Here is a 27,877-nt window from a genome sequence, read left to right as displayed (position 1 = left end):
AAATGCTACTCAAACAGGAGGAAATAGTGCAATGTTAGGACCTATTTTCAGCTGCATATTAATCTTTCTGGATGGTGTGTAGGATTGAGTCAAAATAAAGTAGAGTGTAATGTTTAGTCAATCAATTCATGGTTGGTTTTGGCTCTTTTCATGAGATTTGTGGACAATGAGAAAAGCATTTAGAATAGTGATTAGTGTTCATGAGTGTCAGGCTGCTGTTTTTCCTGGATCAGTGTATAAAAAAAACACACTTCAGTTCAGTGTTTTAGTAAGTCAGTGTTGTAATTTATTGTTGCTTTATAGTAACAGTCATCAGTCCTCACAGTTTATTTCAGCTCCGTTTGTCAGACACAGTACCTTTAAAAGACTACACACACACACACACACACACACACACACACACACATACACACACAAATATGCACACACACACATAAAAACAGTGCTTGTGACCCTCCCTGCCTCCTAAAACAATATGAAGGGAGTGATGAGAGTAGTGTTACACTGTCAATGACGTCTTTCTGTATTAAAGCTGATAGTCAACATTTTGTGACTATCATTTTGTGTCACATTTGACCATTTTCATTCAAAAATATTGAAGAAAAGTGTTCAGACAGTGCCACGGATTCTAATAATGATAATAGATGATCAACTCTCATCTGATTTACGTCAGCACTTTGGTGGAAGGTCTAGTGGGAGGAGGCACAGGTGGGTCCAAAGGGAGACTATAAAAATAGATGATAGCATTTCAACACTTTCCATTTAATTCTATTCAGTTTGTGACAGTTTGTAATCCTGAAACCCAGATAATTAATAAGATGTATTATGTGTTTCATTGCCTGATTTACTATGTTTATCTTGTTAAACAAAATATAAGCATATCATAATATTTCTTTCTTATTAATTATGAACCCAATGCATAAATGTCATTAGAAGAACTCAGTGAGAACCTTGAGCGAAGATAATGCTGCATTCATGTCATGTCTGCAGAATGAGAGGAGTATGACATCCTCTTCTCGTTTTAAATTGGGGACGTTCACCAGTTATTAGCCCGGTAGTCACATTAGATAAACGGAAAATAATCCTAAATTAACACTTTCATCATTTGACATATTTTTAGCCGTTTGTTAATAGCAACTGAAACCAATACAAACAAATAGGCCTATATGTTAACATTCTGGAGCTTTCTGTCAGAAATCCCCTCTGACATGGAAATACATCTCAGACACTGACATGAAAGTTTTTCCCCCTCAGCTGCTCTGTATGATATGACATGAAGGCATTTTTTTTAAATAATAATAGCCAAAGCATCAGCCTTTTACAGTGACTTAAGAGGGATGTTTTGTTTAATAGCAGCTCATATTTAATAGACAGTAAAAGTCAGTTTCCATCTAAATGTAACGCAAATTTTATCCAAATTTCCAGGAGATTTGAAAAAGAAAATGTGAATTAATATGCGTCTCCATCCACTACTGTATGTGAATATTAGGAGTCGGCTCATCAAGATAAAAAGTTGGTGGTGGTAATTCTCCAGTTGCAGAAGAGGGCACAGCAAGATGACATCATTAAAAGAGTGCCAGTCAAACCTCAAACAATGGAAAACCATGTGAAAACTGTGATGGAAATAAGACTATATATGATTTCTGTTTGAGGAGCTTTACAGTCTCCTCAGAGATCTGATATTTTTGTCTCCTGAGTAGAAGCTTGAGAGACGTTTAAGTCACATGCTTCACGTACGTCAGGATTTATTCACTCGTATTTCTTGTTATCGATACACCAACTTTTCCACCTCAGACAAGTGTAAAAACTTTTTAACAATATTTTGACTTTTCTCAGAATTTCCTGCATTTCTACACTCCAGTTTTTGATTCATGCAAATTGAAAATACACATAAAACAGGTGGATGGAAACACACTTATATTCACACTTAGACAGTCCAAAGCAGGGAGAGGTAAGAGTGACTTGTGAGGACTTCATTAACCAGAATTCATGTAATGTGAGTTTGGCAAACTAAATCTGTTGGTGAGATGTGGAGGAGGTTCAACGGAGGCTGTTGACCTCAGATTTCTATCGACCGAGTGTTCACTCAGCAGATCCCACCAGTGCCCATCCTGTGTAATTTAGGCTGATATGAAGGCTGCCAATATATATATTATCACATTATGCAATTTAATAGAATGTAAACCCAATCTAAAACTATTTACCACATAACTCCAATTATATCTGTTATAGCCAGTCATTACAGAGCAAATAGTTACAAACTATTGTTATATACTAACAAGTATACTTGCTGTATAAGAATTTGGTTTGATTCTTCTGTCAGTTTTCAGTTTAAATTCATTAGTATAGTTTGTAAACTGTGTGTTAAACTAGTCCAGCAGGTTGACTGCAGTACATTCACGGTGTAACATTTAATGAACAACACATGTGTGTGTGTATGTGTGTGTATGTGTATGTGTGTGTGTGTGTGTGTGTGTGTGTGTGTATGTGTGTGTGTGTATGTGTGTGTGTGTGTGTGTGTGTGTGTGTGTGTACAGGTACATCTGTGGTTCATATTTCCTCTTGTTTTAACAGCAGACACCAGGCCGGTAGTAAAGCCCACTATCATCTGATCAGGACACACACACACACACACACACACAGAGCAGTTTGGTACAGTAATACTAGAGACATAACTACATAGCATACACAAGCACAGAGTGCTACATTCACACACACACACACACACAAACAGTGAGAATGAGAGGGAGAGAGAGAAGGTTAAGCAGAAAAGGAAGAACAGCACACCTACACACACTCAAACACACAGTGAATCAATAGTTTCTTTGTCCACCTTCAATCTGCAGCTGATCTATAACCACATCAACTCTCCTTCTCTTTCCAACATTCCTCTTCTCACCTCTCCTTTCTTCTCTCCTGTAAAGAAAAAAAATATGGATCAGATTAAAAGAAAGGAAAAAGAGAAATCTGATGTGCTCCACAGAAGAGTGAAACTTGTCAAAAGAGGGAGGCAGGATGACAGAACTTTGGGAAAATGTTGAAAAGAGAGGAACTTTTATTGCTCCTGTGTTCCTGGTAGTTGAATTACAGTGTTGGGATGTAATGGTTGGGAACGCTATGTTAAAGTTCTGGTTTTACAAGCTGCCAGTTACATCATTCTGGAAAAAGTTCAACATGTAAAAAGGCTTCTCAGGAAAAAAAAAAAAAAGACTACTAAACTAAAGTTTCTAAAAAAGGTGTTCAAGCCTCTCTATAAAAGTTAATGATATTTCCATCTGCAGTATTGTTTCATATAAAAATCACATGATTGTGTGAGCTGGACTGGTGGCCATGAAAATGGTCATCAGTCAAATCACCAAACCACTGAGGCTTGATATAAAGAATTTATATCACATCTTAATATTTATATGAAACTGGATAGGAGTGTGAAATTATTTATTTTCTCAGGGTACAATATATCAGCCTGGTCCTATAAATTGCAACTATATTAGAATTTTTCAAGAGCGCTGGGGGGTTGTAGCTTTATATGTAGTTTTTTTTCCTAAAAGTAGTTGCTGTGTAACTGTTAATTCTTATGTAATTTGGTAGACTATAAGAAATGTGCTCATTAAAGACTTTTTAAGAAAGAATGTAATATACCAATACTAATACAAACTAAGCATTTTGAGTCATTTATTAAGATTTTTTGCAAATTAACAACTGAACCAACATAACGCTTCTTCCGTTTTGTTTTGTTTTTTGTATCAAATTGCACCACCCTTTCAGTAAAATGTCCTACTAATTGCCTGTTAAATACCTGCAAATTACATTGAACATTTCCAAGAATTTGTTATAGAATTAAAGGACCAATGCTTTAAAGGATTAAAGCATTACCGAATAACGCAGCCCAGATCTCTTAGAGGATGTACAACCTCAGCTGTTTTTGTAGGTGTAGCTGAATTTTGGTTGAATTAAAGGGTCTTTATTTCCACAACAATATTTGCTCTTTTCAACTGCTGACAGCCTGTTTATTTCCATGCTGGTCATTCATGCAGGTCACAGCTGATTCATGCAGGTAGCAGGACACATTGGCTTGGATTCTGTGTATTTTGTTTCAGCAGAGGACTAGGAAGAGGACTAGATGAAGTGGACTTGGCAAGAGAGCCAACCTGCTCTTAACACGGGATGAAACCCTACTTTTTCTTAATGATGTTTAGCCACTTTATGGTGTACTCTTTTGCAATGCTGAGTCTTTTTCTGAGCTTTGTAACCACTCCAGATTGAAAAACATGAAAGAAGTGTAGCAGAATGTCAAAAAAATAGAAACAGTGAGAACGTTCTGGCACCATTTGACTTTTACCTCACACTAAATGCCACCATTACACTTTTTTACCACTAGTTTTCTGACCTCCACCAGCCCCTCTCCTCTCTACCTCTCACCTACCTCTCCTCCCCTTCAGAGGTCTTGTCTCAGGTGGGTTTGTGCTGGTGGGACTAGATCAGTATCCATTTACGCTTTAAACAATAGTCCTCTGTTCTGTCTCTCCCTTTTCCCCCCTGCCCTCCCTCTGTCTCCTCCACTTTCAGCCCTCTGGCACTCTCACCTCCCGTCCACCACAGTACCCCTTTATCTGCCTCCTCTCAACACACTTCTCCCCTCACTCTGTTTTGACTGTTCAGTCTAGTCCTTCTGTTACTCTCATCTCTTTGTCCCTTAAATACGAATTAAGTTAAGTCAGGTCACATCTTCACTGGCAATCACAATGCCAGTGAAACTCTAAGAGTCGCACTGTAAAACAACTTCTGTTCAACTCCACCTTCAGAGGGTAAACACTATTTGGGAGTTCACAGTTTGGTGTTGGAACTGCCAAAAAATAGCTGTATTCAGTGAAATGGGAATGATTCATTTCAAACGACTGCATTGGTCATTATGTGATCATAGCTCCAAAAATACCATGACTGCCTGGAAACACCCACTTGCATGATTTTTCCTCTATGGTTGACATCGTAAAGTTTGTAATGAGGTTACCAATCTTCTTGGCATTCCACTTATCTCATCATATGGAGTACACTCTTGAAAACAGTTGTATGATCTCCTCTTCGGCTCTACAGGGAGCTTTATCAAGTATGAGATACCCCTGATAGAGACTACATTTTTTTAAAGAAGAACTCTTTAAAAACACTTTAATTTTCTGTGCTTTTTTTATACCACAATCACATAGTTTGTTAGCATGTTCAACTATACACAAATGCTTTTGCTGCTCAAAACTCAAAACTATCTCACTCTAGTTGAAAGTTCAGTTAAACTAAGTACTGTGGCCCCTTCTCAACAGTTACAAGATACCTAAGAGTCTGAGGTATATTTCACTTGCTGACCCTTCCACATATATAAAGCAGAAGATTGGCTGAGCTGTTCTGAATATAATGACACTTGTCATGGTAGCTAATGCCAATATATTTTTGAAAACAGCTATAAATGACTCAATAGGCCTACTCTATCATCACCAAAGCTAAGAAGAACCAACACCAGCTTAGTACCCAGCCAGAGGTTCAAACTGGTAAAGCTCAGGGCTCATTATCATTGGGCAAAGGGGGAGGGGACTCTAGTGGAGATAGGTCCTCCACAGTATGATACTTCCGTAGCGAAAGCACCTGTCCCCTTGTCCCCCATCACTCACATACTATGTTGCCAAACCTGAGTACAACTGTTGGGCAGAAATCAAAGGTGTACATAACCTTGAACAGAAAGCACTTTGAAAGATGTTTGAAAGATGCTGTCAAGTTGTAGGAAATCTATGATCCAGCATTTTTGGGACAATCTATACTTGGATTGTAAAGTGTAACTTAACACCCACTGACCTCCAGTGATTTAAAGGATAGGTTCACGATTTTTCAAGTCCATCTTAAAACATGAACTGTCATGCCCTGGCTGGATAGCTGAGTTATCTTTTTGTTTCTCCCAGTGTTCTTTGTCGTGTACTTCCTGTTTTATTTTGATACTCACCTCTTGTCTCGTTTCACTTCCTTCCCTCATGTGTCTCCCTCTTGTTTGATTACCTGCCCTGCCCTGATGTGTTGCACCTGTGTCTCATTGTCTCCCCTCCCCCAGAGTATACAGTCTCAGTGTTCCCTATCTTCTGTGCCAGTTCGTCTTTTTCCTGTGTGACAGCATTCCAGCCCTTTTTTCCTTGTGAGGTCAGTTTCCTGACCTGTTTTTGCCTTCGACCTTGCCTTTAGCCCACTGATTTGGATAATCTTGTTTTGCTGACTGTTCACCTGTGTACCAACCCAGCTGTGATTAAAGGATCGATTTTTGAACTTGCCAACTGAGTCTGTCTGCATTTGAGTCCAAGCTGTGGTTCAATACCTGACAGTACAAGCTGGCCATAACATGGACTCAGCAGACTCGGATACAGTACGCTCTGTGCTCCAGGCACAGGTTTACAAAATTCACAGTCAAGATGAACAAATCAGTCTTCTTCACCATAAAGTGGTCCTCCTGTTCATACTGGTTATTAAAAGATCCTCTTCAAATATGCATTCAATGTAAGTGATGGGGACAAAATCCACAGACCTCCGTCTGTGCAAAAATGCATTTAAAAGTTGATGTGAAGCTTATATGAGGCTTCAGCAGTCTGAGTTAGTCATATCAAATGGATATCTGCCACATTTACAGCCTTTTTAGCATCAGATTCCCTCTTTGTGTTTCCTCAGACAGTGTTTCCCTGTTGAGCTGCGGTGGAAGTATAGTAACAAAAAAAGGGACTTTGGCACTAAAAAGTCTGTAACATTGAAAGATATCTACTTGATTTGACTCACTTGGACGACTGAAGCTTCATATTTGCTTCAAATAAACTTTGAAATACACTTTTACACAGAAGGAGGACTGTGGATTTTGTCCCCCAACAGTTACATTGTAAGTGCATTATGAAGGCATCTTCTAATGCAGACTTGAAAAATTGTGTACCCGTCCTTTAACTTCTCACCTTGTTGCAGTGGTGCACAGGTGTACTCCAGGACCCTGTGACATCACTGTTGGGTGACCACACCCAATTACACCCATAAGTGGTGCTAGGTGTGGTAAGTGGTGAAACAGGCTTGAACTTTCAACCAAAGAGGACAGCAAAATATGGCTTTTCAGCCTGGTGTTACTCTTTAAAGTCAAGATACCAGTGTTAATCTGTCTCTTGCAGTCCTCCCAACATTCTGGAAAACCAAAACTAAAACATTGGAGTATTTCTTAAAGACAGAAGATCCAAACTGAATGTGGAAATGATTTAGTGAAGTGAGCTGCTGCACAACATACCTTTAACATCCGGAGTGACACAAATAAGATGTATAAACGTCCTCTGATATCACACCAGGGTCAGATTAGATAATTAATTTCATAATAGATGCTGTGCCCCCCCTGTTCCTGACATTATGTTGTGAGCAAAGGCTAGTTGATATTGTATATTGTATCGTTCATTAGTTTTTGTGAATCTAACATGCTGACATGTAGAAAAAATACTTTAATAGTTTTAATATCACTAAAATTCAGTACTTCAAGGTCCTTTCAGTGTTTTTCCCCCCGGAGTTCCAAAAGTTCTACCCTGCCTCTCTACTGCAGTGCTGCTGAACTAAATCCGGGATCCCTCCATACTCTACATACTGTATATAGGCTAGTCCCAGATTAGTAACTGAACTGGGTTAGTTCTTCCAGGGCTTGAACCATTATACAGTGGTTTCACAGGACCCAAATACCTCAGGGACAGCATGCCTACTTCCATTAAAAGTCTGTCCCTTGTGAGGAAATGTGCTGAACTAACTAAAAATACTGTATTTGGTGAAAAATAGAGCAAGTGCTTGTCGTTAGTGCCATTATCTGCAGATGCTAAGTTAAAGCTGTACTAATCAGTATTTTTATATTACCAATGGGTGAAATCACTACATGTAATGTGAAACCTGTCACTCATAGTGACAAATCCACAGAGAATTATCACTCACTCTGTAGCCGCCCTCAACAGAGCATTTTAGCTTCTTTCAGCCCATTGTTTCCATTTCAAGGCCCATAACTTTACTGTTTTGGTTGAGTCTACTTGCTCTCATCCACCTGGTACCCAGCAGCAGCAAGCAGCTGTTTTGAGTGAGAAAGTTCTGAGAAACCCAAAGTACACTAGCTGCCCAGCACCAAACAGCAGACAGATAAAGTTAGCAGATAGCTGGTGAACATAGTGGATCATATAAAAGAGTGCCAGATCTTTTTCTCAGGAGTTGACAGATACCAAAACTAAAAGGAGCTAAAAGGAGAGTAATTATCAAACTTAGGTTAGGTGGACACAAAATGACTTCAAATAAAAGTGTAGCTCACTGAAACACTCTTACCTTCAATACTTATATCTGTGGGTCCATAGTTTTTCTGAGTTGGCAGTGGAAAGTGACAGTCACTGGAAGGCGGCACGAACCGTCCGGTCACTGAGTGGCTGGGTGGGACGGAAGTTGTCCCCCAACATCCCATCATTTCCTTCTGGCAGCTCAGCCCCTTTGACATGAGACCGCAGCCTCCGAAACTCCTCAATCTGCAGTAACAGAAAGGGAAATATTTAATTTTAGAGGCTGAACTGGGTCGCAGCTCCATATTTCAAGCCTCCACACATGACAAGTTTGACCAATATGGTCCAATACTGATATTCAGTATCTTAATGTTTTAGTTTGCATGACAAAAGCATCCCCAAAAACTTAAAACATGCAGTGTCCACTGTGAATGTTAGTGTTGGCAGAGTGGTCTGAAATTTGTACAGTGCTTTTATATAATCTGGTCCCTGTAAAAAAACAACATAGTTGCATGAACATACTGCTTTTGTTGTTTGACTTTCAATAGATACACATGATCATTCATTATATGACTTCAAATATTTGCACTAAACTCAGGGTTTCCTCCGGCTGTTTGACACTGAGGTGATAAAGCTTTCAGAGCTGAGCTTGGTTACCATCTGGGGATGGTGAGAGAAATCTGGCTGGGGAAATATAAAAGGACTGGGACCCATGTGGAGTCCCTAATGACAGAGGAAGAGCCCTTAACAATATAATGATAATGTGGGAACCAGGTTTTAACAAACATAGTAGACATTGTTTTTTTTTTCTTGCCAAGACCAGAACTGTGAAGCAAAAGATCCAAAATCTGACTTCCTGTTCATGTGTAAAGGCAGCCGCTGCGTATATTATCACTACTGGTGACACATGGGTAGCAGCTGGCTACATCGGCCAAAGCAAACATGACAACAGTTCCGGTGCTGTCATGCTATTGGCTTACAGAAGGAGGATTTATAGCCCACTGTCAAAGTGCAAAATTAGTCGGCATGGCAACTGTTGTATGACACACACACATACTTGAATATTTAGATGTACATATGCACTGTGTACACACACTACACACACTCTTGGTCCTTGAACAGTCAATAACAGCTGGATGTTTGATGTGTCTATTCTAGAAGAACAGGACCTGCTGTTTTGAAACACTTCTGCTGTTGTCCATCTTCACTCAGTGGTGTGAACATGGTTGACACACTACAAAGAAAACAGGCTAGCAGGCTAAGATCATATATATATATATATATATATATATATATATATATATATATATGTATGTATATAGCTCTTCAATTGAAATGCTCACAAGTCATATACATGTAACCTTTGACAATTCCCTCAAAGTATATAATGCTTTATATGTAGGTGTCACTTGCAAAAAAGGTTGAAAACCACTGCCTAGACCAAGTCCACATTATTGTGGATACATCTGAAAACACATCAGTTTCTCTCCATTTCAGCATTCGATCCACATTAAACTGGTGTTTTTTTAACCCCCCAAAATGTTTTTTTCAAAAGTATTCTCCCAAAGTGGTTCAACAAAACATCAGACCTGAACACCACTGTTCATTTCCCATTTTCAACGACGCGTCAGCATTGTTTTGTTTTCTTAAACAATGACCACAGTCATCTCCTGACCTTAACCACCTTAACAAACAAAACCTTTGCAGAGTACTTAAACCATAATCTTTCCCTAAACCCATAACCAAACCTGTTGTCCCATCATAAAACATATTCATTTTTCAACTGTAACTTGTAACAGTTTTTGAGGGCACAGACAAATTATCCACCAATGTATTTTATTGTTTAATTTAGAGGAATTGTTGGTCTAAAGACTAAGACAAAGATATCATGTGAGGTGAAACAGCAGGTGCCCTTCCAGTGTTGTGAAAACAGCTGGAAGTCAGAAATGGTAGTTTGGCCTACTCATTTAGCCTTTTTATCAATAGTGAGTGCAGATGTCTCAATCTTGTCTGGCTACACAAATACAAAAAAACAATTTGATCAAAAGTTTCAATGCAGCAGTCCAAGATTAGCCTTATTGAGCAGGTAGCATTTACAGCATTTATGATGATATATATAGACAGAGGGGTGCAGTCACTATTGCGTGCTTTGCCATATTAAAACAGAAGTGATGACAGAGAGAGTCAGAGTTTGCTATACTAAGGCCAAGCAGAGCACCCAGCTGTGTTTGTAAAAATGATTTAACTGGAGTTTTATAAGTTCATCCACATTAGTAACATGGCCTAAGGCATGAGGACAGCCAGAAGTCAGTCTATTAGCATTTCAAAGGGCCAGCAGGCCAGAGGGCAGCTCAGATGAAAGACTGAAAGAAATGTCAGGGGTTTGCCATCATCATCCTTTACAACAATTTGCTTGAAGAGAGCCATGAGTCAGGCAAAGGCTGAATTAAAGTTTAAATCTATTAAAGGCATGATGACAGGCTCATTGATTGGCAGTGGGTGTAAACGCTTCCTGTATTGTGGTGAATGCCTCACAGCCTCAGGTTAGTGGTCTTGTGTGGTATGAAAGCCATAAAAGGGCTTGACGTATTGATTATATGGGATGTAGAGAAAGAGAGAGCCAAGTTGAAACATGGACGCTACAGCTGTTGACAGCTATATACTTTCCAGTTTCATTTGTCAGATGACTGCACAAGCATAAAATAGTCATTTGATGATGGAGCTCTTGGTGAATAGCATTTATGATTCTTGATCAAACCATTTTTATTGCTCACTACTTTTTACCACTCTTATTAATACTCATGCAGTTGTCCTAATGTCAATCCAAATACCTGATAGTCCTGTACTCAATAGACTTCCCAAGAGCTTAAAGGATATGGCTTCCTATGGTTTTCTTATCGTCAACAAATCTCTGTGCAGAGCAAACCAACAGTAAACTAAGTGATCTACTTACAAGCCTGATATATCACATTCTTCTGTGCCGTAAACCTCCATTGTTGTCCAAAAACTATTAAAAACACAGCAATGAGCTCCAAAGACTGATATGGGTCTAATTCAGAGTCTGGAGAGTAGTCTCGTGCCACTGAGCATGTTTTGAGCATGGGTTCAAAACATGGATTCTTTATTGCTTCCAGTGATCGACAGCAGAACAGAGATTCTGAAGGGGAAAAGTAAAATTTCTGTTGCTTTTCTAACCGTGTGGTCTGGACATTTCCACAACCAGGGACAGGGCACTTCATTTTCTAATGTTAACTTCTCACAAGTTGAAAAGCCATGGAAAAATATCAATTCTTTATAATAAGAACTATTTTTCTGTGCATGCTCAGCAGCATCCGCCCTGCACGGAACTACTCTCCAGAGACTGAAAACGTGATCGCTGTTATTAGTCTTTGGAGCCATTTCTAAACAAGCTAATGTGACCAAACTCTTCATAATGAAGGAACATGTCACCTGGTGCAGTCATGTGACTCACTGACATGCTTTACGGCATAGAGGAAAGCCATATATCAGGCTTTGCATACACACACAACACTTGCTAGTAGTGTAGATTCATGATTGGTTTGGCTCTGCATATGAAATTTGCTGACAATAAGGAAAATATAAAAAATTGCCAGCCTTAACTTTTAAGTTAAGGCTGGCAATTTGAAGTCTAGTGAGTGCAGAAAACTTTCCCTCACTTGAACTCTGACCTTCCTGTGAAGGGGGAAGTTGAGAGATTTCAATATGTGGATCATTAAGGCATCAGATGATTGTTATATTTATTCACTGGCAGAGTATTGCTTTTTTAACATATGCTATAAGGAGCATCAGAGATAGCACTGACCCGGTTTAGCACCAGGTAAATCAATGACAATAATTATAATAAGACTTTTATTCTCTGTGGGGTTGTCACTATGAGCAACAGCTTTCACATTCACACAGTCACTTCATCGATTGATAGTATAAATACATCGCTTAATGCAGCTTTAAATATTGCAATGCAGGAATGGAAGAAGAATGCAGTAAATGTTTCTAACATAGTACAAGGAGCCTGAACTGCAGCATGTTTTTATTTCATTTTTTACCTGTAGCTGTGAGATGGTGAGAGGGTAGCGGTAGAGGATCCAGGTCACATTCTCACTACAAGGTGGTGTGGTCAGAGATCCTTCATACACCCAGTAGTCTCTCAATAATGGGTCTGAGGGCAGATTTAACATTTAATGTAATACAAAATAATATTCCACAAAATTGTGCAACTTTGTGAAGTTTTTGACTGCTTGGTTCCTAATCTTTTTGGCTTGTGACCCCTTAAAATGAAGCTTTGTCTACTTATGACCTCTCATCATAGATTATAGCCTCACTCTGGACATGACATGAGTGACGAGCAATAAGTCAGTTTTCCTTCTTGTGTCATTTGAGGGATTTTTAGAGGCTCAAAGAGGTCAAACTATCCAATATTTCACAAGGAAAAAAGCAAAAACTGATTTATTAAATTTAATTTTAAGTTGGGAAGTGTGGCTGTAACTACAAAATAATAGATAATCCATTACATTGGATGAAGATGTTAGCCTGGTGTATTGATTCATTCATTTACACCCATTCTGAGTTTCACTTTTCTTTTACTGAAGAATAATGTTTTATATTCATCATTATTGGTACTGTAAATCAAAAGGTGTGTGAACAAGGCCCAGTCAGTGAAGATCAGAGGGAATTACAATCACATATAAACTAAAAGACAAGGCAAGTTTATTTCGTGGAACTTTTCAACCACAAGGCAGTTCAATGGGGTTAACATAGAACATAAAGTTAAATTTATCAGACTTCACACAGCTCCCTCTGGAGACAGAAATGGCTTTATACTACTTTTTTCACATCTGCAGTAGAACTCCACAACACCTGGACACACACGCTGATGTATGATGAGTTCCCCGTAATGAATGAATGAGTGAAGCAACAATAGTGAAACACCAGGTTGACATCTTGATTCAACTGTGGCAGTAAAACTGAAGCTACATTAATTTGTCACAAGGCTTCATATATTCATTATGAAACCAGATTTTTTCCTGCTCACCTGGTAACAGAGTGTTGGGGTTGAAGCATGGAATTATCTTGCTCTTCCCCTGATGGAAAAACAACAGCAATACCATAATTGTCATCATGTTACCAGTTTCACAATGTTATTATTCATCTAATATTTAACATTTATACATCTGATGTAACATAACATCATCTAATCTGCTCTGATCTTTTCAGTTTTGGCCTCACCTTGTACTGCAGGTCCTGTAGGACTTCAGTGATGGCCTTCAGACCCAGATGCTCCTTACCAATCTGATTAAAACATATCAAACATTTCAGGTTCCAGTGAGCAGTTGGTGGTAAGAGAACTTATATCTTCAAAAGGCAATGTTGTCGGTGATTGTTTCATAGATGTCAACAATGTTTTAAGCAAATCTTAGTTTCTATCAGCCGTATCCTTGCAGGATGTAAACAGGAAGTAGAACTAAAGGAGCTGTCAAAAACAGGACGTGTGAGGTTGACGTGTTAAGATTGTGACCTCAGGAGGTCAGGGCTTTCTGAGGTAAAACGTGAATGAGACTTTTATTTTTTACTGGGTGTGTTTTCCTCAGCTGGCACAACAGAGCAGAATCATTCTCTGAGGTTTTATTGGTTTCATTAAAATGAGAGGAATAAAAGGTTCCCACAATTTAAAGAGTTTTCCTGACAGTTAAACCCAGGATGATTTCTCTGGTTAATGAAGTGATGAAGTATGGGAATTGGGGAATTTCACATGAATGTAGCAGAGAGTAGTTTCAAGCTTGTGTAATACTTTCATTGCACATGATGATTCAAGCTAATCTGAAGTGAAAGCATGTTCACACCTCTAAGAAAACAATACATGTACAATTCCAGGAAGGAAAAACACCACTAAAGCCACTGATTGGCTGAAAAAGTCAATATTTTTAAAAATGTGGGCCATGTGGTGGTGACAGGGTGGGCGGGTGGACGTACGTACATTTTCAGATATGTTTCAGAACCTTTTACAGATATACTGTATTATGTTTTTAGAGAACTTTGTCATGTTTCAGATGTCTATGAGTTGAGACATTTCCCCTCTAAACTTCTCACATGGTTTCAAAATAAATAAGTGTTTGAGAGGTAAGAGGTAAAACTCAATCCACAATATTTCAATTTCTATCTTTAATACTTTAAGTAAATTTCGCCAAAAATACATTTAATGCAGGACTTTTTCTTGTAATTGCATATATTTACATTGTGGTATTGCTACTTTTACTTAAGAAAATAATCTGAGTATTTCTTCAACCGCTGTTGTAAGGCCACCCAGCCTGGGAACCATGGTGGAAGTAAATCTCCACTGTCCTGATACTTTGTGTTGACATGGATGTTTACCTGCACAAAAAGAGCAATGATGAGGACTCCATTCTTCTTCCCCAGAGCGTCCTCCAGAGTGTTAAACAGTGTGCTGTTCCAGTGAATCAGATGGAGCTGCACAGAGACACAACAAAACCTGTATTTGAGAGGCCACTGTTGTGAACAGGTGTAGGGAACAGTAGTAAGTGAGAGTGTGAGAAGTCATCAGCTGGTGGTGACTGAGGGTTCTTATGTTGAGATCATCTGAACAGAGAAAAAGAGTGCAATACTTCTACTCTGAAACAGGTGTCAGACCAGACCACAGATCTGTAACTGATTAGATGATAAAGAAACCGTGAACTGAACTGTCAACATTGTTATTAATAGTTTCGACTGTGACTTCCTATTGAGGATTAATTGGTTGATTTGTTAAAATATGTCAAGATTTGTAACTACAGTATGGTCATTGAAAGACTATTGAAATAATGGCTAAAAGTAACCAGACCTTTACAAATTTTGCCAAGTTTTATCAAGCTGTCCACCAACCTAAATGACAAATTTCTCATTGCCCTCCAAAACTGTCACAAATGATTGTTACCAAAATAATTTTGTACAACAGCTCTCTGATCTGCCTATCTTCTAAGGTTAAGGTTATGATTTAGATTTGGTTAGGTTTAGTCAACTAAAACTATTTGGTCAGGTAAAGATTGTGATATTGGTTAAAAGAAACCAATGACATTGAACATGAATGCCAAAAGGGGTCTGCAGTCTCAAAGTGTGACATTTTGTACGTCCAATGTAGCCCAACCTCCTCCCTAACAGCTTTTTTAGCATTACACCAACATAAAGCTACTTCCACTCCACCTTTGCTTCAATAATTATTTGCAACCTCTGAGTGTGTTGAATTTAGGGTAAATTTTTTGAAAGAGGATGATTGTTTTATTTCTTCTTTTCATAAGTTACATAATCTTGCTTCGAGGTTAAGAACTGTATGGTAGACATGTTAAGCTAAATTATACCACTCACTAAACAAATATTAAAGTAGTAACTGCACCAAGACAAACTGAGGAACTTCACACATTGATCTATGAATGAAGTAATGACGAATGAATTAATTAAAAGAGGCACCAGGTATCATCAATGTAATCGATGTAGTGTTATGACAGTTGTGGCATTTTCAAAGTTTCAGTTTTGCCCTTAACCTCCAACTAAATGCCAGATGTTAGTGCCAGGACATGCAGCCTGGGAGACTAAACCTGAGTTCAAAAGTTTGACCTTTAAAAAAATAGTTCAACATTTTGAGAAATACATTTGTTCACTTCCTTTCTGAGAAAGAGAGTTAGATGAGAAGACTGATATCACATTCAAGGACGAAAGTGGCATTGATTTTCTCATCTAACTATGCTGTATACAATTTATAAAAATGAATAAACTTATTTCTGAAAATGTTGAACTAACTTTTTAAGGACAGGTGGACTTACATAGCAAGTTTCCTGTGTTGTAAGACAGTTATATATATATATATGTATATATATATATATATATATATATATATATATATATATATATATATATATATATATATATATATATATATATATATATATATATATATATATATATATATATATATATATATATTCACTTTTTTTAACCAAATGATTAAACCTGATTTTCATTTTCATTTTCCTTTCCAGTTTGTTTTAGCTCCTCTTTCAGGCCATCTGCATAAAGTTTATAGACATACAGATGGACACAACCCAATCTAAAGGCTCCCTAGAGACATTCACACCAGCTTTTCAGCTTTACCCATACCGTATGTCAAAAGTGTTACTTATCAGAAATGAAAACATTTTGTGTTCAAGGACTGTGGTGTTATCTGAAGGACAAATGCCAATGCCAGAAGTCTTATTATATTAACACAGTGTTTCTCTAGTTTTTTGGAGGTTGTTGATGTGGCTCCATGGTCAAGGCCTTATTTGTGTGTGTGTGTGTGTGTGTGTGTGTGTGTGTGTGTGTGGTGCACTATCTACCTCCATAGGGAAAGCCTTGAAGTTGACGGTGTGCTCTGATCCTCTCTGGTTCTCTTTGCCCCAATGGAATCGAACCTCATGAAGTTCATACTCATGATCGCTGGGCAACGGACCCCCGGTAACCACTGGCAACAGCACAGAAAACACCTGGTATTGTTTATTATTTATTTTATTTTTTATTTATTTGGGACCATGTACAGTGTTCAACATAAATGTTACCATTTGATGTCCCTTGGCAGGTCACAATTAAAACATATAACAGCAAAATAACAAACAGTGCAAAGCAAAAAACACACAGGACACATGATACAAAATACAAAGCTACACACAATAGCACATCACATACACCCACAATGTCAATTAGAAATGACTAATGTATGTTTATCAGATTAAAAGCAAGATTATTTGTGTTTATGATAAAACCATGAGATAAAATCTAGAGTCAGTGGTTACAGAGCTGAATAGCTTTTAGCAGATTTTTTAATTTGGTTTTAAATGTACTGATGGAGCTGCAGCTCTCAATATCGTCGGGTAGGACATTCCACTGAGTTGTGGCTTTTACAGAGAACGCTGACTGCCCAAATGCAGTGTGATGAAATGGTCAGATTGTAATGGTATGGTACAATCTTGTATAAAGGATATTCTGGAGGATCTAATAGAACTTACTGAGCATGTACACACAAAGTCACGTAGTGGAGGAGGGGCCAAACCATTAAAAAGCTCAGTAAATTGTATCTCTCCAGTACCCTACAGTGATGGAAATGCATTGGCTTTTTGTCCAGAGCTTTTAGTGTTTGTTTGCATAAGGACTCAAGAGGTTTTATGGCTGTTTCTCCAGCCTGCCCCCAACATGTGATGCAATAAGACGTATGGGAAAGAATCATAGCATGCATAAATACCTTGGCTGCATCCAAAGAGAGACAGTTTCTAATATGTTGAAAATTTGCTTAGTTGTACTTTATGATTTTAACCATTTTTTAAACATGTTTCTTAAAGTTCAAATTTGGATCCAATGTCACACCAAGATATTTAAAATCAGTTACTATGTCAGTCTTTTCACCTTTGATGACAATATCAGCGTTAGGAGGTTGTACCATAGTCTTAGAGAAAAACATACCTTTTGTCTTGTTTACATTTAGACTCAGACATGATTGATGAAGCCAGTGATGTTTTCCAACACAATTGTGTGTATACAATGGCGTCATCTGCATACATTTATAGTTCTACATCATGACACTGTTGAGGGAGATCATTAATTATAGGCTCAATAATAGTGGACCTAACACTGACCCTTGTGGAACCGGCACTGTGCACTTCATGTTACTGGACAGTGCATCACAAACTTTAACACATTGTATCCTATTAGATAAATATAAAAACATTCATGCCAGTGCAGATGAGAAGTTAAATTTATAGAGTTCCGATATTAAAACATCATGATTGTTGATTGTGTTGAATGCTTTATGCAGCATCAACTACTCCTCCTTTGTCGAGTCTTGATTTAATTTGCTCTATTAAGTGCGAGGCAGCAGTTTTGGTGGAATGATTTGTTCTAAAGCCAAATTGCATACAATATAGACCAAAATTGCTTGTATTAAGAAGTCAGTTGTTCAATGACAACTTTCTCAGCAACCTTTGAGAGTACTGGTAGTATACTTATTGGTCTGTAGTTACTGGCTTTAAGACAGTCTCCAGATTTTAAAGATTAAAAAATATGTGTGACAATGGCACATTTCCAGTCATCAGGAAAGGAGCTGTGTTTAAAAGACAAGTTAATTAAATGAGCAATAGGGGACTTAAAATATCTTTGTGTGATTTAACAAACATGGTGTCAAATTGGGAAGCATCTCCACTTTTTGAGCTTTTTATGTTTACTTGTAACTCATAAGTCTCCACCAGCTTGAAAACCTGGCCTGTAGCATCTATAGGAGCAATATCCAGTTTCCTTTTTGTAAATTTTATTCCGAACTCATATACAGACAAGCCTTCCTTAATGCAGCATCTCTAGATTTCATTAATTTCCACAAATTTTCATCAATCCACAGTAAATTGTTTTTATTTTTAGATTTTATCTGTATCCTCACATTAAATCTTTCCCTCACAGAGTTGATTCTGTTAGTAAAAGTTTCACCGCCATAGTTCAGATCATCAGAGGGCAGTACATCATCCCTGTTCAAGCTTTCACTGACAAATTCTTCTTGCTTAGCTCTGGGTATGCACTGAAGGATAATTGTCTTAGTTGCTGTGTTTTAGTCAGTTTTCTCACACATATGGTAAGCACACACAGGAAGTAGAGGATAGATCAAAACAGACAGAAGTGAAAGTGAGACAGATAGTTTATTTACACTAGGTTAGACTGATTTATGATTCACACATTAGATGATAATAGTACATGCATTCACACTGATAGAACATCAGACAGCAAAAACTAAAGCAACATCTCCAAATCTGCTCTTGATTCTTAAAACAAACAGTTGTAGTAGTAGTAGTAGTAGTAGTAGTAGTAGTAGTAGTAGTAGTAGTAGTAGTAGTGTGTGTGTGTGTGTGTGTGTGTGTGTGTGTGTGTGTGTGTGTGTGTGTGTGAGTGTGTTTCTCCTGACAGTCACCTGACTTGGACTTGAGAATGATGCGAACAGTGTGTCCATCGTTGATGACCTCACAGTCTCGACACACCACGTAGTTTGGGGATAGGCCGACATCCAGGAGGGACGGGTCATACTGGGCCTCCCTGGAGTTTAAGTTGATGGGAGACTGGTACTCACCGTTGGCTGCTGGGAAATGGAGTCCCCACTCTACACCTATGGGGGGGAACAGGCAAACATACACATAAAAAATAGCTTTTGTTAAAAATGTTTCTGCCATCATCTCCAGAAATGCTCTCTGAGTTGGAGATTGCTCTATGTGGAGAAAGAGGAGAGGGAGAGCCAGACATGGTCCTGAGTGTAAACTAATATATGGACATTTTATTACAGAGCACCAACATTTACATATAGACTGGAATGGCCTACCAAGTAAATAAAAAAAAAAAGATTAATGATTTTAAATACAGTGGGTTAATTAAATATAAAAACTTACTGATCACACAGGCACTGAGGTGATAAAAAATTTTAAAAAATAAAAATTTCTCAGAGAGCATTAGAGATGTTGCTTATTTCTGTTACAGACTGACAGAGCTGTTGTTTCATGGAGTTATTATGTAACAACAAAAGAATGTCCCATGATTTATTGTAATGATGATGAAACAAAACCTCCCGATGGACTGTTACAGAGTTCAGGAGGTCTGGTCTATAATGCAAGGCCTTGGACTGGTTTTTAATCTGAACTCTATCATGTATTGCCTGCTGCAAGAAACAATGCCCTCCAAACAAAAAGAACTGTTCCAACTGATCATCAGTGTAGTGTGTGTTAAACTGTGGTAAACCAGATGTGCCATAGTAATCAAACAGACTGTGACTTACAGCAACATGGTCTTTAAACATGTGCTTGTTGACCTCGGAGGGAAGAGAACTTTGGATAGAGGTCAAAACCTTCCTTGGCGTGTGCTGGATCTTCGATCTGAGGGACCAACATGCTCTCAAGGAGGCACTTCCAGACTGACTGAACTCTCTGCACTTTGTTCACTCAGCACTTTATTTTTTATTCATTGTGTTTCTGACTTGTGTTTCATGTATGTGTTTTGGGTTTTTTTTGTAAATTGTGAACTTTGTTAAAAAAAAAAAGAATTAGCAAAGTTTTTTCAATAAAAATCTTTAAAATCACCATACATGTGCATGGTGTCATTGTCGAGCCCTACATTCTACATGATGAGATGTTAAATATAGTGTGCTTCAGTGGTAATATGTAACCATGATCAAACCCTTATCCAAGCCCTAACCAGAATATGTTCCCAAACCTATGACCAAAATTACCATACTATAATTACTTACAGTATTTTAAGTCTAACACATTTACTATGTAATCTTAGCAGCAATATACAATTAGATCTTTCCCTTTTGTTATGATATAATACATATTCATGGTTTTCTTAAAGACATTATAAATAGCAGAGGAATATACTGGAGCTAAAGGCCTTTCTAAAAGCACATATTCTAACTTACAGGTGTCACTTTAACAATGTGTCTGTTCCATTTAAGTGCCCTGCAAACCCTGCAAGTGAGCCAGCATGCGCAGTACCAAGCGCAATTAATGTTATTAATTACACCTGTACTTATCCTACAATAACATGTCAAAACCAGCATACCCCACAACAGTGTGTCACTGATGAAATCCTGTCAGCATTAGGTCATTGCCGAAATACATTTATGTAATAAACATAGCGGTTAATCCCATAGCCTGCTAGCAAATTTAGCTTTTTGCTCTGAACTCTGGTTTTTCACACTTCCAAATGCCAAAGCAGACCTTCATAAAGGAGTGCAGCACCTGGCTTCAAGTATTTCGCTAGATAAGGCTACCTTGGACCCAACTTCACCCAAGGGAACATGCAGCAAAGCATGAACTAAACACTTAAAGGTACTGTGTGGAGTTTCTGAGCTCAAGTAGCACTATGGACCAGGTTTTTTATGAGTGGGTCCCCGAGTTGTTTTTCTTGTGCACATAAATGCACAAGAAAAACAACTCGGGGTGATGCAATGCACAGTCCTGCCAATGGTTTCACACTAATGCAATGATCCACAGGTGGCTGTAATGTTCCAATACAGGCAGGGAAGGAGAGCACTGCAAGCTAGTAAACATGGATGTAAACAATGCAAAAGAACTTTAGGAAAAATTACAGGTATGTTAGACATCATTTAATTTTGCTGAGTTACACTCAATAAAAGCATAACTTTGTTTACAAGAAAACTTCACAGGGCCCCTTTAAAGAGGTGTTCAGGAGTACTATTGAATCATTTAAAAAAAAGAAAAAAAAGTTGTATAATAGCCTCAAGTGATGTCACCTGAGGCAGCGTTGGTTGGGTCTGTAGACTACAAGTTTGAAAAAAAAAAAATCTGGAGGAGTGGAGTTAGACAGCAGTGACGTTAGCAGACTTTGTGGCTCCTCATCTCTGCTGGAAGCTAGCAGCTCCAGGCTACATTAACGGCTACTAGCATAGAATACCCCAATCTCTGACCACACTTTCAGTGGTCAAGTTGAATTATGGATAATGTAGGTGCCAGGTTTTGACAAGGAAGAAGAATGCATGTAATACAATAATAAATAATAAAATACAATATCTTCTGCTGCATCATTTTTTATACTTTTTTAAAACTGTCCATCATGAGTCAAATGTCGGTTGGGGAGTGCAATGCTAAATCAGTGGACTACTCTTGTTTACAATAGATCTGACTGAATTTAGATGTGTGTTTGCTTAGATGTAGAACTATACATCTTTTTCCTCATGCTGTCAGCTGTATCTGGAAGTTAAATGGCTTCTAAAGCTCACCAACAGCTCAACTATAAATGAGGACAATGGATTGAAATGTGAGAGTGGGTATAAGTTAATGAGTCTGACATTTAGCCTATACTGTAATGTTAAGAAACCACAGTTTAACTACAGTTTAGCACCTCGTCTGTAAATGGTCCAAAATTTTCATGTCATAGAAACAGACACTGGTGGAGACAGAGACTAAATGTTCAACTAACAGACACTCCTGACTGGAAACAATGAAAAACACTAAGCCTGAAAGACACTGGATCACTGTGCCACACCTGTAAGTTGTTGATAGCTATTGTATGTAGATATGCAGTACAAAAAGTCAGAGTAGAGCAAACTTCAACAAAAGAAAATAGCTAGAGGTCTAGACAGATATGTGTATTCAGTTAAAAATGCAGTTGTACTGTTTAAAAGTGTCCTTAGCCTGTATAAAATGAGTGAAATAGGTAGAACTGTCGACATTTTGACTCGTTACAACAAAAAACTCACTGGTGATGTTAATAACATTAATGAAACGTTCAATTTAAGTGTCCAGTAAGACATGATAGTGAACATGAAAAATACTACAGCCAAGGGACTGGCTGACATAAACTGAATAATATGAATACATACACTTGTGCTTTTCTTGCTAAGACATTTCAAAATGTCTGTCGTGAAAATGTATGTTTAATAGAGATAGCTCTCTGATATTTAGCAGACAGACTGGAAGTGGGTAGATATAGCAAGTTTCTGTTAAAAGTAAAAAATTTAAAAAAAAAAAAAAAAACTCAGTTAGCTAGCAAGGTAATCACATGTACATCCAAGAATCACATAGGTTTTGTTCAGAGTTAGGAATGTACAGCAAAATTGCTAACTCACTTAGCCTATTGGACATCTAAGATGCTGTATGTGGTCACTGGCCCCAGCTGTTGCTTGTTTAACTGTGGTTCACTGCTAGTTAAATCACAATGTCTCCTTATCATTTTCTACATGTGTTAAATACACACATACAAGATGTAAAAGCAGTAAGAGCTAGGCTAGCTGTCTCCATCTGTCTCCGTTGTTTGTGCTAAACTAGCCTAAACTAAACGTATTATAGAGCTATACTGCTGCATTAAGCACACAGATTAAACTGATATTTTTTTCTCGTCTAACTCTCAGTAAGACAGCAAGTGAATTTCCTTAAAGCTACAGTATTCCTTTAGGACTTTTGGTTTAGTTTTGAGTTACTGCAAGTGCTGCGCTTTTCTTTGTTGAACTATATTGCTCATTATGGCTCAAATTCTTCCTCTATTAACTTCACATGGATTGGAAATGTAAATACATCACTGTCTGTGCAGTTTACATGAACTGGATATAGGTTCAATAAACTGCTTAATTGAAATGTATTGACAGTAAATGAAAAACCTATGGTTTTCTCTAAAATCACATTGATAATCAGTGTGAAAAGAGTTTGAAAAAGTAGTTTCATGTGTGCGATGTACCTCCCTCTCTTCCTTCTGCAGAATTGGAGAGGACATCAGCAAACTACCTACATCAGGAAACTACCTACATTTGAGTTATTTAGGTCTCAACCTATTTAAGTGATTTCCTTTTTAAGCAGTCAGTTAGGTTAGGGTTTTGTGTTTTGTTTGCTCATATCACTCGCCACATTCATCCATACCCTACCTTCATTACTGACCCAGCTAACTGACATTATTATATATTATTTTGTCTTAAGTTGATGATAAATGTAATTTTAGAAACTTTATACATGTGTGATTGACCTTGAGTAAATGATTTTTGTCTTTTCAGTCACTCAGTGCATAACCTTTCTTTTTCTTCTTTTCCCTGCTATTTTCATCATCCTCTTTAGGAACAAATGACACAAAATACTATCGAGGCCAGTTCCTCTGTGTGTGTGTGTGTGTGTGTGTGTGTGTGTGAGTGTGTGTCTGTGTCTGTGTCCAGTTCCTCTGTGTGTGTGTGTGTGTGTGTGTGTGTGTGTCTGTGTCTGTGTCTGTGTCCAGTTCCTCTGTGTGTGTGTGTGTGTGTGTGTGTGTGTGTGTCTGTGTCTGTGTCTGTGTCCAGTTCCTCTGTGTGTGTGTGTGTGTGTGTGTGTGTCCAGTTCCTCTGTGTGTGTTTGTGTGTGTGTGTGTGTGTGTGTGTGTGTGTGTGTGTGTGTGTGTGTGTGTGTGTGTGTGTGTGTGTGTGTGTGTGTGTTTGTGTGTGTAGGAGAACACTTTTCAGAAGGACGCATAAAGTGTTTCAAACACAAACTATTCTTCACTCTCTTTCTCTCTAAAGTCTGTTTGAAAAGAGACTGCGATCACCCTTCGCCTTTCTCTCCCTCTACACCTCCGCTCATTCCCTCTCTGCTTCCTCTCAGTATCCAGTGTGTGAACAGGATTTCTTGCTGGGACTGTGACAATGAGAGTATTGCTGCAAGCAGGGGAGAAAAACACAAAGTGAAAGAGAGATGGGAAGGAAGTTTAAGTGCAAAAAAATAAATTTAAGCAGGTTGTGGTTGCAGAAAGAGGGTCAGTCTATGTAGGGCAGGAGAATTGACAAATTATTTTATAAGGATGTATATTTTTTATGAGAAACTAATATTGTAATATCTTAATTTTGACCAAACGACAGGAAAATTGTGCAAACTGACTTTGATTAACAGAGTAACACTGTTCAACAACCAGTTCACTATCAACTTAAGTTTTCTTGCACTGGCAGAAAGTGAAGACCAAGTGAAACAGCGTGGAGAAAGTGATATCAAGAAATACCACAGGTGCACTCTGGTCTAGATTCAGTTCAGCTTGTCGCTGACCACAATCACTCACAATGAGAACACTGTAGGATGTGTGGAACGGTGTCTTTTTTTTTTTAAAAGGAGGAAACGAACACATTTGGTGAGTATCATGTTCAGGAAAGTCCAGTACACCCATGTTCCACCAAGAAAATGAACTAAACTTCTCACAGTACGCCTTTCTGCTGCAACTACAGCTGAGGCGGACACTTCACACTGACTGACTATTCACTCTGTAGCCAAGTGGTGGGGTGGGGGGACCCGTCACATTCCCTCTTTCCTCAGCAACTAGAGCCTTGACAACAGTTTACTAAAGGCACAGAGTGTTTCACTGCAGCGACAATAATGCAGCTAAAAAGGCTGTATAAAATTCTATGTGTGCTTGTTGGGATGAATGGGTTTTGACTGAGACAACAGACAGACCAATTGCATTCAAACAGCTACTATGTTGTTGTTTGAACATGCTAAGCTAAGTTAACCGGCTGCTTGTAGTTTCATGTTCATCCTACAGACATGTGGAGTGATATCAATCTTGTTTTCTCTGGGGAAGAAAACAGATACGTGTGTTTCCCAAAATTTCAAACTGTTCCTTTAATCTATTTTTCCATAGTGGATTACTTTTGACGGGCTTTGTGAAAAAGCTGAAAAATGATACTGGATTTCATAGTCTATAGAAAATGAATACCTAATGCAGTCCAAGACAGTCATATTTTAGCAGGCTGGCATTTTATTCAAGAAGAAAACAACTGTTTTGCAAGTCCAATAACCAATAAAATCTTTTGGCTCTGGTTCTGGTATCTGGGGAAGAATAATCAACGTTTTCATGAAATATTGATCATTCCTCCCCAGTCATTCCTTTACTTGACGCTCTGCTTTAATGCAGTTTGGAAATAGCTCACAGTTAGTTTGTATTAGTGCTGGTTCCGGGAGCGAGTATCATTGTTTTGGTTTCATTGGGTGAATTTAGAGGGTTGCCCAGCCTTGGTGATTGTCTGTCCTGTTAAAGTGCTTTAGTTCTATTTAATAATTAATATCTTTTCACTGTGTAGAGTTGTTATTATGATGTGACTGTTGCCTCAGGCCTGTTATTTTTTCATAAATAGTCTATAAGGTCTTTTGGAGGAATCATAAATTATTCTATCTTCAATTAAAGCTTTCAATTTTTTATGTTGTTTCTCACATTACAATCCTTAAAAAAGTCGATTTTAATAAAGACCTTATAAACGTCCAATATCACAAGTGTCCTGCAGAGAATCGAAGCTCACATGCACAAAATGTTCTCTAACTCTGTGCCGAGAGTAAATAATAAATGAAAAACATTAAAAAGTTTAAATATACTATTTGTGTCAATTCAAGCATGGCTCTCTCTGCTTAGCCTATGAAAAATGGACTGTTCAGACACAAAGTTTCTACAGGACACTTGTGGCATATGCAAGCCATATGTTAGTGTCTAGGTTATGTGTGCAAAGTGTTACACAGCACTCAGTATACTTACAGTAAGAAGATTACAGATTAATATCACAGTTCATCCCACGGTGCTCAGTAAAGGCAAGCAACAAAAGGAAGAGAGAGTGAGATAACACACACACCAACTGAGCTCATCACACAACTGTATGACATACTATTACTAAACACATTTTTATATCAACCCAAAAAGTTGATATTAGTGTTAGATATTACACTGTGCAAAGAATGCAAAAACCCCAGCTCTAGATAACCCTTTCCACAGTTACTGGAGAGTGTTACCTTTCACTCTGATCTTGTTCAGCCCAAATATGGACTGACTGACCTGACACTGAACAAAAATGTTTATGACAGTTAAAGGGTCAATCCACCAATTTTAAACATGAGGTTTAGCTTACTGATCATGCAAAGCCGCCTGTGAAAACAGGCTCATAACATCACAATGTAGTGATGTCTCATCTTGGTCTTGAGATTTCATACATTTGACAGAAAACCTGCATTACAACCTGGCACTGTGGAGTTTGAAAGACGCATGCTTTTCCCAGGCACAGAGAGTCTAATAAAAGACATAATTAAGTTGCTTTATGGGAATTGTAGGATCCAGCATTTTTTTTCCTCATTAGGGACTAAAAGTCAGGAAATCTCATCTTCTGCTGCTTTGATTTTGATGATTCTTTTTTGATTTGTCTGTTGTTAGTCCCCCAACTTTACAAATTCCAATATAAACTGCAGCACTAAATTGCTGGAGTATCCCTTTAATTCCATCACATATCAAGTTGTTTAAGAAAAATCTTGAATGTAAAATGTCCTTGAGTGTGAAATCCTGAAATCCAAACAAAGCTTTGTTGCCGCTTTAATATGAAGTACATCTGTTCCTGTCCAGCAGAGGAACAAGTGACACCCTGATGTACAAATCAATTCTTTGTCTTGTTTTGACAGACATTTTTTACAGTGTACCAACACAAAACCAGGATCTAGAGTACATATGACAACACTGCAAAAGTTCACTTCAGAATGAGCAGGCTGACACAGTAAGTGTCCAAGACCACTCAAAGTGCTTCAAGTTTTGGGTTCAGACCACTTTAAAACACATCTGGAACTTCAGCCTTTTAAAGCAGCTGTTAGCATCACATACTGTATTTCCCAGCATCCCTTCACATGTTGATGAAGACCAGCCTACCTTCCTCATAGCCCCAGTCCAGCTCATCTTTCCCCGGGACATAATTCGACTCCTCGTTCACGTTGTCAGCCATGGTGTTTGGCAGTCTGCTCACTGCGGGTGGAAACCAGTCTGTCCTCCCAGTAGACTCCCAGTCACACTGGTTTTGTCCAAAACTGAAGTCTCTACAGTCCACTGGATGGATTCCCAGCTCACCCTTTCACTGTCTTCTTAATGTCTTTTTCTTTCTTTTCTTTTCTTTACTTTCTTTTTTCTTTTCTGACTCTCGTTCTCCCTCTTTCTAGCCTTTCTTCCTTCTTATCCTCCTTTCTCCTCTCTTGCTCTCGTCTTCTTAAAGCCACTGACTGATGTGTGTGGAGCTCTCTGCCTCTCGGTATTTTTCTTTACAC

General features: G+C 38.2%; 1 protein-coding gene and 2 long non-coding RNA genes across 3 annotated transcripts; 2 read left to right on the top strand and 1 right to left on the bottom strand.

Moving 5' to 3' along the window:
* Positions 1 to 277: 277 nt before the first annotated feature.
* Positions 278 to 13,233, top strand: LOC122994448. Its single transcript, XR_006406605.1, has 3 exons — positions 278 to 523; positions 11,455 to 11,461; positions 13,222 to 13,233. It is a non-coding gene; the product is annotated as an uncharacterized LOC122994448 (long non-coding RNA).
* Positions 1,294 to 27,877, bottom strand: ca8 (carbonic anhydrase VIII). The gene is made up of 9 exons (XM_044369143.1): positions 27,489 to 27,877; positions 19,279 to 19,470; positions 16,673 to 16,797; positions 14,679 to 14,774; positions 13,536 to 13,598; positions 13,342 to 13,390; positions 12,356 to 12,468; positions 8,344 to 8,537; positions 1,294 to 2,916 (listed from the first exon to the last, which is right to left on the bottom strand). Exons 1-8 carry the CDS (start codon positions 27,559 to 27,561, stop codon positions 8,403 to 8,405), a joined length of 846 nt encoding a protein of 281 aa, XP_044225078.1. The 5' UTR covers positions 27,562 to 27,877; the 3' UTR covers positions 1,294 to 2,916; positions 8,344 to 8,402.
* LOC122994447 lies at positions 2,429 to 11,321 on the top strand. The gene is made up of 3 exons (XR_006406604.1): positions 2,429 to 2,439; positions 5,522 to 5,527; positions 11,248 to 11,321. It is a non-coding gene; the product is annotated as an uncharacterized LOC122994447 (long non-coding RNA).

Source organism: Thunnus albacares, chromosome 12 (genome assembly GCF_914725855.1).
Source record: "Thunnus albacares chromosome 12, fThuAlb1.1, whole genome shotgun sequence".
NCBI classification, from domain to species: Eukaryota; Metazoa; Chordata; class Actinopteri; order Scombriformes; family Scombridae; genus Thunnus; species Thunnus albacares.
Note: the sequence above shows the minus strand (reverse complement) of the source record. Positions and strands in the feature narration are given on the sequence as shown.